The 14,294-nt window shown below is 58.9% G+C and overlaps 1 protein-coding gene across 1 annotated transcript; it reads right to left on the bottom strand.

The window, feature by feature from the left end:
- Positions 1-1,286: 1,286 nt before the first annotated feature.
- On the bottom strand, positions 1,287-12,779 carry LFNG (LFNG O-fucosylpeptide 3-beta-N-acetylglucosaminyltransferase; the record flags this gene model as incomplete). Its single annotated transcript, XM_084270874.1, has 8 exons — positions 1,287-2,944; positions 3,035-3,120; positions 3,406-3,571; positions 3,873-3,958; positions 4,064-4,217; positions 4,361-4,460; positions 5,360-5,408; positions 12,384-12,779. 8 exons carry the CDS (start codon positions 12,777-12,779, stop codon positions 2,878-2,880), a joined length of 1,104 nt encoding a protein of 367 aa, XP_084127000.1. The 3' UTR covers positions 1,287-2,877.
- Positions 12,780-14,294: the final 1,515 nt, after the last annotated feature.

The raw sequence follows: 14,294 nt of genomic DNA on the forward strand, positions 1-14,294 counted from the left end.
CAGCCGCACCCTGGGCTCCTTGGACAGTCAACACGAGATTTGGGCGGTTTAAGAGTTTAACATGACCCCTGCAACCAGCCCTGCTCGGGGTGAGATGGGTGCTGCCCCATCCTAGCTGCATCTCCCCATCCCTCCCAGGGGGGAAGGGTGGGGATAAGGGAGGACCAGCCTCCAGCAGGGGTGACGGCACCGCTGCCGGGAAGCGCCCGCGCTGCTGAAACCGCCCTGTGAGCAATAGGAAAATACGCGGGCGAGCGGCGGCTGGCACAGCTTCCTGCGCGTGACGCAGGGCCCCGGCCCTGACCCCACGCAGAGCAGGGCAGGGGGCAACAAACCCTGCACCCACCTCCCTGCCCCCAGACAGTGAGTGCTGGGGGGGGTACACACACAGTGCTGCCATCCACCCTTCCCTTTCCCCAGGGAGCTTTTTGGGTGCCTGTGGCTGGTGGTGCCTGGGTCAGGGTGATGCAGGGCCAGGATCTGGAACCCTCCCTTTGCCTGCAGCATCCCGAGGGTGCAGAGAACAGGGGGATTTTAGATTTGTGGGGTGTCTGATGGGTGCGTGGGTGGCAGGAGGGGGGTGGGGGCGGGGGGGGTGTGCTTTAGCCCACACCAGCTTCCTGCTAGGCTGTATTTTTAGCAAGGCCAACGCCTGATAACAGATTGAAATGGAACTGTGAAGCATGTGAGTGTGCCTTGAGAAGAGAAAAAACCCCAAAGGTGCCAGGTACAGAGGAAGGTGCTGGGTAGGGAGGAAGGAAGGTGCAGGCGAAAGCTGATACGAGCACCGCTCAAACAGGGCTGGCTGGGGGGGTTGGGCAGGGTTTACATTATTGCTTCAGCCTCTGTGAAATCCAGGGCTTGATACTTGCAGGTGGGTGCTTGGTGCTGGCTCAGTGATGGCGAGTGCAAGGGGAGGGGAGGGCTTGGCCCCCTGCAGCCCCCAACCTTCCCACGCACACGCCTGCCTGCCGGCTGTTAACAACACCCTGCTAACAACCGGCTCTCACCTCCTCTCCCACCGCAGAGCCTGGGAAAAACCAGCCCTGAGGTGCCAAATCCCAGCAGAGCCTTTTGGAGAGGGAAAGGAGGAGAGGACCCTCACACTCTGCGCTGCAAATGGCCAGTGGACGCAGGTACCCGTGGGAAAAAGAGAGGGATGCAGGCACAACCCATCCTCCCTGCCTCCCTGAGAGCTTCATGAGAGGCAATAACATCCACAGGGGGCAAACAAGGGGCATTCAGCACAGCCTATCCATAAAGAGACACAGGAGTCCAGGACCAGGTAACTGTGGTCAGCAAAAAAGCTGCTTTATTGGTGGGGGCTCCCACGAGACCCCAGGGCAGCGATTGGGTTCAAAGTCCCTGAGAACACGCTGTCCATGCTGGTTCCCCATCTCACATCTATCGCTTTAAACAACACATCCTAGTTACAGAAAGCACAGAGTGATGTTCCAGATACTGGAACATATAAATTAAGGTAAGTGATAGTTACAAGACATTGCAATTATTTTTTTTCCATTCTTAAACAGATTATCAGAAGGTTGGGGATTTATTTTTTTTTCTGATCCACAGAAAATGTATAAAAAGCATTTTAAAATCTACATAATTCTCAAAGTTTGTGTTGTTTTCTTTTTTTAAAAAAAAGGCACAGTAAAAAAATACTGGCACAATAACATATTTACAACGCACCCATTATGGGCTATTTTCACTCAGCTTTGGGTTGGAAATGTTCAGCTCCAGCTTAGCCCCATTACCCCAGGGGCACAGGGCTGGTGGACAGGAGCAGGGATGCAGAATCCCTCTCCCTCCCCAGATCCCAGCAGGAAGACAGCAAGGGCCAGGCTGTGAAACACTGCCTGCCCATGATGGGTGTTTCAGCCACCCCAGCAGCACCCACAGCCAGGCCAGGCTGGAGGATGCTCTGGCCTCACGGCAGAGCGGGGGGATATGACACCCACACAGCTGCTGGGTGGACCTTGAAGTGCTCCTTTGGCAAGGCGTGGGGCCAGCGGCCAGCCCACGAGCAGGCAGGGAGCTGGTGCCAAAGGGAGACCGGACAAGCCCAGTACCCACACTGCTCCAGGGGCTCTGGGGAAGCCCTCCTCCGCCTCCCCATATTTATAGAAAGCTTACTTTAGTCTCTATAAATAGTGCATAGATCGATGCTGCGGGCAACGCTCCAGCCAGACTGGGGGGAGCTCCAGGAAATAGAGCTGATGCCAATGCCAGCTCAAAGCCCTCTCCTCTGTCTCCCTCCAGTGCAGCTGTGGAGCGCCCAAAAGCTTTGCAGCACCCTGGAGCAGTGTTGGGCAGCCAGGAGGCTTCTCCTGCCTACGCTCCCCTCTGCCTGCACTGGGCTGGGGAGCAAAACTCATCTGAACAGGGAGCTGGAGATTTGCTGCTGAGATTTCAGGGCTGGGAGAGAGGATGGGGCAGGGGGGAAGGGTTAGGGGAGCAGGTTGGGGAAGGGACACACCAAAAAACTTAAAATTGGAAAGGGAAAAAGAAGAACAAAACAATGGAGAAGCAAGCCTGGGGCAGGCAGAGCCATGTGGCACCTGCGGTCGCTCCCCACGCATGGCGTGGGGCCCGCCAGCACCACGGGGATGCCCAACGTTAAGTGCTCAGGACCCGTCCCTCCCCGCCATCCCGTACGGAGCGGGCAGCGGGCACGGGCAGCCGGGCAGGCAGGGCAGGGGACAAGGGGCCGCACAGCAGCCTTCAGTACACACACACTGTGCAATACCACAGCAACGACGTCCGTCCGTCTGTTCGCCTCACGGCAAGGCCGGACCGACACACCCGCACACAGGTCCCACACGCCCGTCGGATACCGGGGAAATTCGGGACGAGGTTGGAGGGGACACACATCTCCTAGTAAACCACGTTGGTGGGGCACCACGGCGTGTCCGGGTACAGCAGGCAGTGCACGGAGCGAAACCTGGGGAGGAGAGGAGCGATGCTGAGCATGGGGCAGTGGTGGCCCTGCGGCACGCCGGCTCGGGGGGGGGCAGGGTCCCCCCCATCTCACCTGGATGGGTCCTCCTCGACGGAGAAGGCTCCCTTCATGTGGATGGAGTTGCGCTTGTTTTCAAACATGCCGTAGCTTAGTGTCACCTGGGGGAGAAAAGCACAAGGCAGCGGTCAAGCAGCTGACACAGCCATGAGGATCAAGCATTGAAGGGGAGGAGGGGCTTCAAAATTCACCCCATTTCCCAAAAACCTCTAGTCACACTCCGCATCACCCCAGAAGGATGGGCTGATGGGGCTTCCCCCCTCCACTGACGTTTTGGTCACATGTCAATCAACATCTTAGCTGCAACACCCAACTTCTAGGTCAGAAGCCTGGTGACAGTGCTGTCCACCCCAACCCCTCCATCCAGGGCATCAGGACAGGGATACCTGCTTGTGGATCTCCGTCTTGGGCACCTGGTGGAGGTTCTCCAGGTGGGAGTGGAAGAGGTTGCTCCGGATAAGCTTCACTCCCAGCACAGACTCAATGATGTAGCCGATGGTGCAGTCGTCGGGCAGGCGGATCTTCTCTGCTGTGCTCATGAAGTGTCCCCCACTGTGGGGAAAGAGAGAGGAGCTGCAGAGGAGCAAAGCCTGGGAGTACATGGGCACCCCATGGGGTCTGGGCATGGCCAGTGAGTGCCCAGCTCTAGCTCCAATTAAAAGCCAATTATACTCGGGGGAACTGAAGTCCTTCCCAGCTTGTTGCCAAGCCCCCTGCAGACACCCTCAGCAAGGCAAAGAGAGCAAGGTAGTGGGACATGGTCCAGCGTCCATCCCCAAAGATGTGGTCACCACTCTGTGCCCCACTGGGACCACAACGAGTCCCCATGGGAGAACAACACCAACGCTCTTACCTGGCCCACGGACTCATCTTCAGCGCCAGCCCCCGGCTGATACAAAACCCTGCTCCGCCCGTGGCAAACCAGAAATGCACAGGGTGCTGCGAGAGAGGGGAAGCAACAGTGGTGAGACCTCCCACTGCCAACCGGGGAGGCAAACCCCAGCCCAAATGAAGCCAGCCCAAACCTCTCGCCCTCCCCCTCACCATCTTGTTCTCGCTGATTCTCTCCGTTGCCTGGATGGGCCGGTCCAGGCTGGGCTTCCCGATGTAGATGTCCTGCGTGTGGGGGTAGCTGGAGAGCAGCTTCACCAGCGTCCGTACGTTCACGTAGTTGTCATCATCCACGTGGCAGAACCACCTGCAGTGACAGCAGTGTCACAACAGGCAACTCCCCAGACCCCAACGCTGAGATGTAGCCCCAGAAACACGAACAGCCTCTTCCCACACCACCCTGCCCACCACAACCCTGCCACCCCCCCGCCAGCCCCAGGCACTGCTTACTTTCTGCCAGACTCGATGAACTTGTCATACTCCACAGCCATCTTGCAGGACAGAGCCTGGCGACTGTGGGCAGCTGAGCAGTTGGTGTTGATGACGTTTCCTGCAGGAAGAGATGAGGGTCAAAGCCTGTGCTGGGGTATTCCACACCTCTGTGCTTGCTCAAACAGTGATGCTTCACCAAGTACGTTCCAGGGGCAGCATTGGGGTGGAAACCCTATGGAAGTCCCTGGTGCTTGGTGGCTCCATGCCACATCATTTTGGGAATGGGTTTTGGACCCACATGAGACAAGGGAAGGGATGAGCAAGGGATGCAGATGCAGCAGATGCACCAGGGTGGAGTCATATCCCATGTGCTGTGCCTGATGCCACCCTACATCACTTTGCCCATCCCAGGGCCATGTACCAGCCTGCCCAGGAGCAAGGAGCTGTCTGTGGGTCTGCTTCTCCACCCAGGACACAGTACCCCAAATCCTCCCCTATTCCTGCTGCCTTTTCCTGCAGCAGCCACCTGTTATTTGCTTGCCCAGCTCAAAGGCAATCGTTTCCCAGCCTGAAAAGGAGTCATTTGCATGGGGAGAATAGACCCAGCTGATCCTGGCCCCAGGGAGCGGCTTCAGGGAAATGCTGCCACAAAACCCTGACAGCAGAGCTCATCAATCCCAGCTCACCCCAGGACAAACTGGCACAAAGGCACCCAAGCCTGTTAGCATGCTCCCCAGAAGTATCATGCAGGAGACAGGCTGGGCTCACTGGGCAGGAAACCCATCCCCAGGTGGGGCTGCTGGACAGAGGATGCTTTAGGCACCATCAGTGAGACAAATTGCCTCACTATCAGCCCAGGGCTCTGTAGTGAGGACTCCTGAGATCAGTGGCTAGCTGGTTGGCCATTTGTTGAGAGTTCCTGGCACAGGCTCCTGGCAAGCCGTGCTCCCTGGGCAGGGGGTCCTCACAGAACCTGGCCAGGTCACACACGCAAAGGGACAGGGGCTGCAGACTCACGTGCTTGCTTCTTCAGCTCCTCATCCTCCCCATCCGTGAAGATGAAGGTCTGAAAGAGAAGATGAGGCACCCATGAGGACTGAGGAGTCAAGGCCCCACAGCTCCAGACACCACCTGGCACAGGGGGGCAGCACTGGTGGTGACTTCCTCCTCCTTGCTCAGTGGCACCACAGCACCAGGCAAACCCACGACACACTCATCCTCAGGCCAAGCAGGGTGCCAAGCTGTTCTGGCAGGACACAGCACACGATGCTGTGCTTCACCAGGGCTCAGACCACAGCCCCCTGCCAGCACCTGTGCTGAGCATCCCCATCCACTTGCTTTTTCCATGGGGCCACAGCAAGCAGGAGGATTTCAGGTAATACAAGGGCCTTCCCCAGCAGAAGGCAGGTGCACAGAGAGGGGAGCAGGTGATGGGGAGTGGGCACAGCATGCAGCTCGATCTGAGCAGGGACTTCAGACTTTAGCCAGCACGTGCGGCGGGGATGCCAGAGCAGCTCTCCCTGCCCAGGCAGGTGTGTTTGCCCATGGCGCCGGCTGCAACCACATCCCCACCTGTGTCAACAGCACGTGGCCGTCCCCAGCCATTTGCACAACGCCCCCAAGGCTCCTCTCCACTCCCTGTCCCCCCCCAAGGGTGGGTAAGCCTTCTGGGTGCCTCTGGCCAGCCCCAAGGAGGGGACAGTCCCTTGCTGCCACCATCTCCACAGTGCCAGGCAGCACCTACCTGCTCCCTGAGGCACCCAAGCCGCCTGCCTGGCCTCACTCCTCTATTTACACAGCTAATTCCTGGCATACGCAGCCTGGGAAGGAGGATTGAGGGGGGGCTGCTGTTGGCCTGGGATTTAGGGAAGGTTGAGAAGCGGGGCTGGGGGGAGGAAAGGCATCGCCATCAATCAGCGGGCAGCAAACAAAGCTGGAGGAGAGAAACCACAACCAGCTGCCAAGCGCTATTAAAAACCAGACACGCACAAAAGGGCAAAGGAAGAAAGACAAAAGAGCTGGGGAGGGGGGAAAGGCAGGAGGTGGTGAAGAGGGGGGAGATGATGGAGCCTGAGCACAGGGGATGATGAATTACAAGTGAGCTGGAAATTGGGTGCCACCCCCAGGAACGCACTGGGGTTTTGTGGTTTGTTTGAGGAGGTGGGTACAATAGCAGGGTTGACTTTACTCAGCAGAGGAGAGTTAAGCGGGCAGCAGCAGCCATTAGCATACAGCTGCACTGGTTAACCCGGCCCTGTTTGCTCAGGCCATGGGGAGGCTGGTGAGGAGAGCCCAGACCTGTGGGAAGGCTGAATGGGAGGGGAGGAGGGCGCGTTCCTGGGGAGGGGGCTACAAGTGACCTCTGGGCCTTGAAAAGGAGGGAGGGGGGGATGGATGGGGAAGGTTAGAAGGCAAGTTCTTACAAACACACAGCCGCCGTGCAGCCCTGATTTTGGGGAGGGCGAGGAAGGCTGTGAGCAAAGGGTTAGGGACGGGGGGCCCTCTGGTGAGGAGGGGACAGCTGGGGTAAAGGGACCTTGGCCCATCAGCTGCAGGACCAAAGATGCCTGTGGCCACAGGACACATGTCACTGCTGGGGTGGCACAGGGTCAGCGCTGCACGTGGAGGACATCACTCCCAAGCGATGCGGGGTCCAGCCGGCAGCTCACTGCTGGTCCCCATTTGCACAAGGAGGGGCCAAGCAGCTGCTGAGGGTATGAGCTGACCCAGGGCAGGGGGAAACCCTCCAAGGATGCTCAGGATAACCCCATCACAAGCCCTTCCTCACCCACCCCAAAACACATGGTGCCCCAGTACATCCTCCCCCAGGCTCCAGTCCCGACGGAGGGGGCTGGCGGAGGCAGAGGAGAGGACACAGCCTCTGCACAGGCAAGATAGAAAATGTTTGCTTGATTAGCTCAGAAACGCCGTCCAGCAACTGTGCCTTCAGCCACTCCAAAAATAAACCCACAACTAATCCTCCAGCTCAGCCACTATAAATAGACCACAGGAACAATTGTTTATTACTCGCCCGCACCGAAAGGCTCCATCCTAAAGAGGCATTGTCCCTCCGGGCTCTCCCCACATACATCCCACCTCTCCTGGCACAGGTAGACCAGGTGATACCTTGGGGACCAGGAGAGAGGCACTGTGCCCTACAAGTCATCTCACAGGGGATACCGGTGCCTGACAGGCTCCCCTGCTCCCTCTCTGCCCTATCACAAAATAAAAGAATTGAAGCTTCATTCTTTAGTTAATTCATCCCTATTTCTTAGGGGTAGGGCCCATTCCCTTCCTGCTCAGCCCCCTTCCCCAGGGCTGCAGGGGAGAGGAGCAGAGAGTCTGGGAGGGGACAGGCAGAGAAAGGATGGGGACAGGATAACACCATGTTGGTGTGACAAGGCTTGGCATCCCCGCTGCAGGGCACTGGCATCAGGGCAGCACTCAGTCTGCAGTGGGCTAAGCAGGATGGGACATGGTGACTGAGCTGCCACCCACCTAGTCATCATCTCCAGGCCCAAGAGCAGCAGGGCTCAGCCCCCACTCCTTTCCCAGGCAGAAGGCACCCAGATCCCTTACACCCACTTCCCTTCACCTCTCCCCGACCTGGCCCCCATGCCAGCAGTGGCACCAAGGAGTGCCAGGACCTCTTGGACCCCCCCCCATAGTAACTTTTCCTGCAGGGTGCAGGAGAGGAAGGGCCCGCTACACTCCCCCCAGCCCCTGCAGGAAACCTCATTGTTCTCAAAACTGCAGCTTCAAGAAACACAGGATGCCAAATCCCTCCTGAACAATAGCTGCCACCGCTCCGCGCAGCCCTGCACAATGCGCAGCCGCCATGTACGGGGACCGAGAGGCACCCAGGGTCCCTACAGCAGGAATGGGGTCAGGCCCCTCCTGCAGCCTGCAAGGAGCCAGGCAGCCGCCAGCAGCCTCCCACCTCCTCCTCACCCTTGGAGAGGGCCCATTTCTTTTTCTATTTTTTTTTTTCCCCTCCCCTTCATTTCTCCTTTCACAGTGACTCATTTCCCCCCTCCAACACCAAGTTCGAGGGTTGCTCATGGCTGGGTGCTTGCTGCACAAGGTGCCCCACCAGCCAGGGCCACCCCAGGGTCATTTGACCCCAGCTGCACTGCCTGGCCACGCAATCAGGGTGACACATGCTCAGCAGATCCTATGCCATCACCATACCAACTGTCCCCAGCAGCACACCCTCCAAAAAGGGGAACCTTGGCTGGGCAGGCACCCCCATGACCCTGCAGCACATGAACCCTGCCCCCACGCCACGTCTCACTTCCCCATGCTGGGAGAGGACGGAGCACCCCAGCACCCACCCACACAGCACCCCCTCCCATCCCAGGGGCAGTCACCCACTCGGGTGCAGGGGGCAGCCAAGAGGTGCTGTGGGGCTCAACCTACATGTGGGCAAGGGGCTCTGGGGAAGGGTGCTGTGGGGGCATGTCCCTGCCCAGGTTCATGTCGTGTGTGTCCCCTGGCCCTCACCCCCTTCACAGGGAGCAGGACAAGGCAGTGTCCCTGCAATGGCTGCATCCCCGCTTCCTTTGGGGGTGGCTTTCCCCAGCACTGAGGGGGCTGTGCTGGCACAGGAGTCCCATGCTGGACCCGCAGAGGCAGGGAAGGGGCTTGCAAGGCTGCAGGCCCTTCCTCCCACCAGCTCCTTTCGGCAAGAGGAAGAATCCTCCACTGTAATTTTAAATGCTATAATTTTTTAATAACCTCCTTGCAAACAATGAGCTCATTGTGCAGCGAGGGTCCCCCACCCTCCCGCCTGGCGCTCCACGCGCACCACTCACCGGCTCTGGGGCTCTTATGGACAAGGACAGCAGCATCGTTTGGGGCAGGCAATTAAGAGGTCCCCCACCCCCAAAACCACAAAGGCTGCCTGGGGTTGGAGGGGGAGACAGAAGGGAGCAGCCCTCACACATGAGCTGAGTTCAGCAGTGCTCAGCAGGCCCTGGCACACAGCCCAGGGATGGGGGCGCAACTTAGGATGAGCAAACCACCCCCTCCTCGTCCCAGCAGCTCCATCACAAGCCCAAGGGGGACACGCATGCCAGCACAATGTTGCAGTCACCCTGAGGATGGGGACCCTGGCCAAGGTGCTAGAGAAATTTGGGAGCAGCCATCCGAGGAGCGTGCTCTCCAGAAGGCAAACCCATTCCCTCTGCCCCGAGAGCAGGAATTTTTCAAAGCCTGCAATTATCACGCCTAGCTGGAGGATGCCAGCAGATCCCACGCTGGCGGGACTGCAGGCAGGCCCGCACCCCTCACGGGCACCACGGCGTGTGCCGAGCCACCCAGCCAACTTCAGGGTGCCCTGGGGACAGGGGACATTTCTTAAGCAACTCTGCCACTGCAAATCACCCAACTCAGCAGGAAAACAGTGGGTTTGGACTTGGTCCTGTCCAGGACTCCTGCCTAATGGCCGTCTTCCTCCCCCCGCCTCTCTTTTCTTTCAAGTGCAGCATTTCCCCAGACTGCACTCCAGCATCCTAAGGATACTGACACAGCTGGAAACTCTCCCTAAATCCGGGAGGAGAAAGCCCATAACTCTCTTCCAACGGCAGCTTGTCCAGCCTGGATTGTGCAACTAGAGGAACTGAATTAGAAGGGAACAGGGATCTGCCCTCCACAAAGAGAGAGGCAGGAAGGAGAAGGGGGTGCCCTTTATTGGGTCTTGGAGGGGACAGAGGGCAGGAAACAGGGACTATTGTGGGCAGAACAAAGAGCGGCCAAGGAAGGACACAATAGCTCTTCCCCCTATCTGCCAGGGTCCTGCCTGGAGTTACCTGCTGAGTTTAACCCCTTCACCAGCCCCACATCCCTCCCTCCCAGAGGGCTGCCTGCCTAACCAACAGCCAAGGGGGAGGCTGGGGTTTGATGCGAGAGGAGGATCAGGGGAAGGACAGACACAGTGTGGAAGATTCTCAGCCCTTGAGCAGAAACTTCCCCCATTAGCGAGGCAGCACACGTGCCCCAGGCACCACGAGTGAAACAAGAGAGGGACAAGATCAGCAGAGCCAGGCCTGACTCAGACCAAGAGAGACGTTTGAGCAGAGGCAGCGCCCCGCTGTCACCAAACCACCCTCCTGGGGTGGAAGCCACAGCACCAGGCAAGGAAGGGACACGAGACCCACACAGCCACCCCAGGGCAGAGAAGCAAAGGAGAAGAGCCTCATGGCACCAATCCTGCACTCTGTGGGCCACAAAGCCCAGCTTGATGCCAAGTTTGGGAGAGCCCAGGGTGTCCCAAAGCTTCCCAGAGACAGCAGCTGGGTCAGCGTGGAGAGACTGAGCCAACGGCCACTGGCAGCATGGGTTCATCTCCTCCGCCTCGCTGTGCGTCCCCCACCCCTCGCTTCGCTCCACGGGAGTTTGCGCCGCCTCCAGCTCTCTCGGCAGCTCCTTGTCCTCAAGTGCTGTACAAGAGCCGTCACTCAGCGGCTTGGCTTGTCAGGCGGGCACCTCGCCGGGCTGTGGCCCCCCTGGCTTCATGGCCCTCATCTCTAGGCAACCTGACCTGGACACGGCCGGCTCCGGCTCCCCCGTTCCCATGGAAAGTGCCACACAAGAGGCTGCGAAGCCTTTTCTCTGCGCCAGGAGAAAAGGGGCTTTGTTAGCTTGCCCAGGGGGACAGCGTGAGAGCCGAGCCTCGGGTCTCTGGGAATCCAAACGGACAAACGAAGCGCAACAGGGAAAAAAACTCTAGAAGAAAGCCGGAGCTCACAAGAGGGAGGGGGGGAAAAAAAAGAGCAGCTATTCCCAGGATCATCTGTAGGTGCTCAAAGAACTTCCCCACCACCACCACCCCCTTGCAGTGACAGCAGAGCATAAAAGAGGCTTCCATTAAATAACAGTACCAGGGAGAGGCAGCGGAGCCACTGCCAAGGCCAGGAGACTGGAGAAAAAAAAAGGACAAGATTCACAAGGGAAAGAAAAAAAGGCAAGATAATGCTGGGGTAAGTTGCAGGAGCCAAGAGCCTGCAGGGTCCGGCAGACCCAGGTGAAGGAGGCAGGGGCAAGTTGACACCCTCCCCCACCCCCCCAAAAAACCACTTCAGGTTTCAAAGACAAAACCACCCCAAAAGCCAAACAAAACAAGCAAAAACCAAACCAAAAAAAAAAAAAAAACAGCTCACAAGCAAGAACCACAATTCCAGGAGAGGAGGAAACACGTGAAGACAGTAGGATGGAAAGGTTAGGACCAGGCATAACTTACTTGGGAAGCTGCCTAAGGATAGGAAAAGTGTCTTAAGAGCAGATGGCAAGGCACATTTCCTAAGGAAATGGCTTTTTTTCCTTTTCAATTTTTCTTCAGTATTTGAAGGACAGAGTAAGGGACTGCTGGGGCTCTGGGCAAGATATCAGTAAGGTCAGGGATCAGACTTGCTGGAGCTGCCCCGGTGCAGGCAAGCCAGAGCAGACCTGCAAGAGCCTCGGGACACTCCAGCCCTGCCCAGTTCCTGGCAAGGGGACCAAAAGCCTCAGAATGTCCCAGTGCTCTCCCAGCCCTGGGCTGCTAGACCATGTGTCCTTTGGGCAACTCAACTGCAGCCATCTCATGGGGTCCTACAAAACCTCTCCTCTCCTGCAGCCCAGGAGAGCACCGGCACAGAACTGACCCTGATTAGGGCATCAATGGGTTGCATCGCATCCTTATGCCGTGCCTCAGTTTCCTCAGGGAAAGCAACTCAGGACAACCACTGCAATGAGAGCCACATAGCAGGACAGAATCTAGAGCACAGGTTTGGCTTTTTTTTTTAGGGGGGGAGCTGCTGGACACAGTCAACCCCACCACTCACTCACCCCAAACTCCCCCTGCACTTCACCCTGCCAAAACCAGCCCAGAAACCCTCCAAACACCACCCTGCTCAGCCAGAGAAGGGGGAGCAGGACAAGGAGGTGGCATTTACCAGGTCACAGCACCCCCGGGCCCCGCACAAGGAACAGCCAGAACCCCACGGCTGACACGGGTGGGCTGCAGCCCGGGCGCCGCCGCTCCGCATCCCCACGCCCTTACCATGTCGCGGTTGCGGGAGATCCAGGTGTCGAGCAGCAGCTCCAGCCGCGCTTTGTGAAACTTCTTGGTGGTTTTAACGGCGATGAAGACGTCGCGGGGGGAGATGTCCTCGGCCGGCGGCCGCGGGGGGCTCGGCGGGGCGGCGGGCAGCTCCCGCCGGGCTCGGCTCAGCCGCCCGAAGTAGTCGGCGAAGCTGCGGAGACCGGCAGGTCCCTGCGCTGCCGGCGGGACCACCGCCGCCGCCGCCCCCAGGCTCTGCAGCGCCCGCTGAGCCCCGCCGGCCTCTCCCCGGGCCAGCCCCGGCCTCCCCGGCGGCTCCACCATGAGCACCAGGAGGCAGGTGAACATGGAGCCCACGAGGGACAGGAGCAGCTTCCTCCCGCAGCTCTTCAGCATCCTCCCGCCGCTCCTCTCCACGCTGCTGCTGCCGCCACCGGCCGCGCGCCGCCCGCCCCACCGCCACCACCACCGGCCGGCCCCCGCCGCGCCGCCGCCTTTAAACCGCCCCCGCCCCGCCCGGGGAGGGACGTACCGGGGGCCGCCCCCGAGCGGGGCGTGGGCAGCGGGAGCCCGGCCCTGCCCGCAGCCTGCCCGCGCCCGCTCAGTCCCCCTCCGCGGCTCCCCCCCGCCAGCCCCCTACACGCGTCCCGCCCGCCCCCAGCCCGCGGCCGGGCTGTGCCCCGCTCGGCTCCTGCCCGTGCCTTGCCCGCGGCCGGGACTGGACGGCTGGGTGCGGGCAGGGCTGCCCGAGCCTCCTGCCCTCCCACGGGAGTTTACGGTGGGCAGGATGTGGGGTGGGGGCACGCTGGTCCCTGCAGCCCCCCAGCGTGCTGGGAGCATCGCTCGTTGCTTTGGGCTACGGGCACGTTCCCCCTCCTGCCCGTCCTGAGCTGTGATTTCCCAGAGCCCTCCACCGAGGTTTTCTCACAGCCCTGTCCAAGAGGTTACCAGAAAGCTGACCAGTCTGACCAAACTCCAGGCTGTTTCCCATCAGGCTCTTCTGAGGCCAAGCACAATCGGGAAAAAAAAAACCCAAACACCACCAAAAAAACAATCAAAAAACCAAAAACCACCAAAACCCCAACCCCCCCCAAGCCCCCCAGCTCTCTTCTCTCTTTCACCGAGCTCCAGCCTGGTGGGTAAAACTGGGAATGGAGTGCTGGGAGGGGGTTGTGTCTGTTCCCACCCTTGCTTGGGGAGACCTGGAGATGATCCCAGGCCTGGCTATCCCCATCCTGAGGTCTGAAAATAAATGTTGCAGAGATACCAAGTAAGCCCCCCCCAACCTCCCCCACCAATGATCGCAACCCATGATAATGATGCCTTGTTAAATAAGACACCATTTTCCCAGCCAGACAGTGGGAAAGGTGGCAGCTCCAAGGGAAAACTGGGTTGAAATACGGTCCTGGATGTGCCACCAACCTGCTATTTTACTGACGCCAAACCCTGGAGCCTCTTTCCCCCCTTCTCCACCCTCTCTGCAGGCAGGGAGCTCTTGGGGTTTTCTCTCCCAGTGTGTGCACTGCTACAGGGAGGCGGATTTGGGTTTGGGCTTGGGCTGCAATGTAATGCCATAATCAGGGGCTGCTGCATTTTTGGGCAGGGACCTTGTCCAACTTACATTTTTCCTGCTGTCACGTGCTCCATTCATCTCTGGCACTGGATAAACAATACCATAATACCAGGCAGGACGAGCAGGGAGGCTGCTTCCTCAGGCAAGCCCCAGCATTTGCCTTCTCCTGATTTTAGGCTACGCATTCCCCTGGTCACCCCTTGAACTGTATGGCCCTGGGCTAGAAATGCTCAGGGAGGCTGCGGGGTTTGGTTTTGCACAGCACTACCCATGCCTGGGCAGAGACCTGTGATATCAAAGCAGCCTCCTATAATAAAAGAAGGGGGGGGAAAAAAGCA

The sequence above is a fragment of the Gallinula chloropus genome (assembly GCF_964237585.1).
Source record: "Gallinula chloropus genome assembly, chromosome: 15".
NCBI lineage: Eukaryota > Metazoa > Chordata > Aves > Gruiformes > Rallidae > Gallinula > Gallinula chloropus.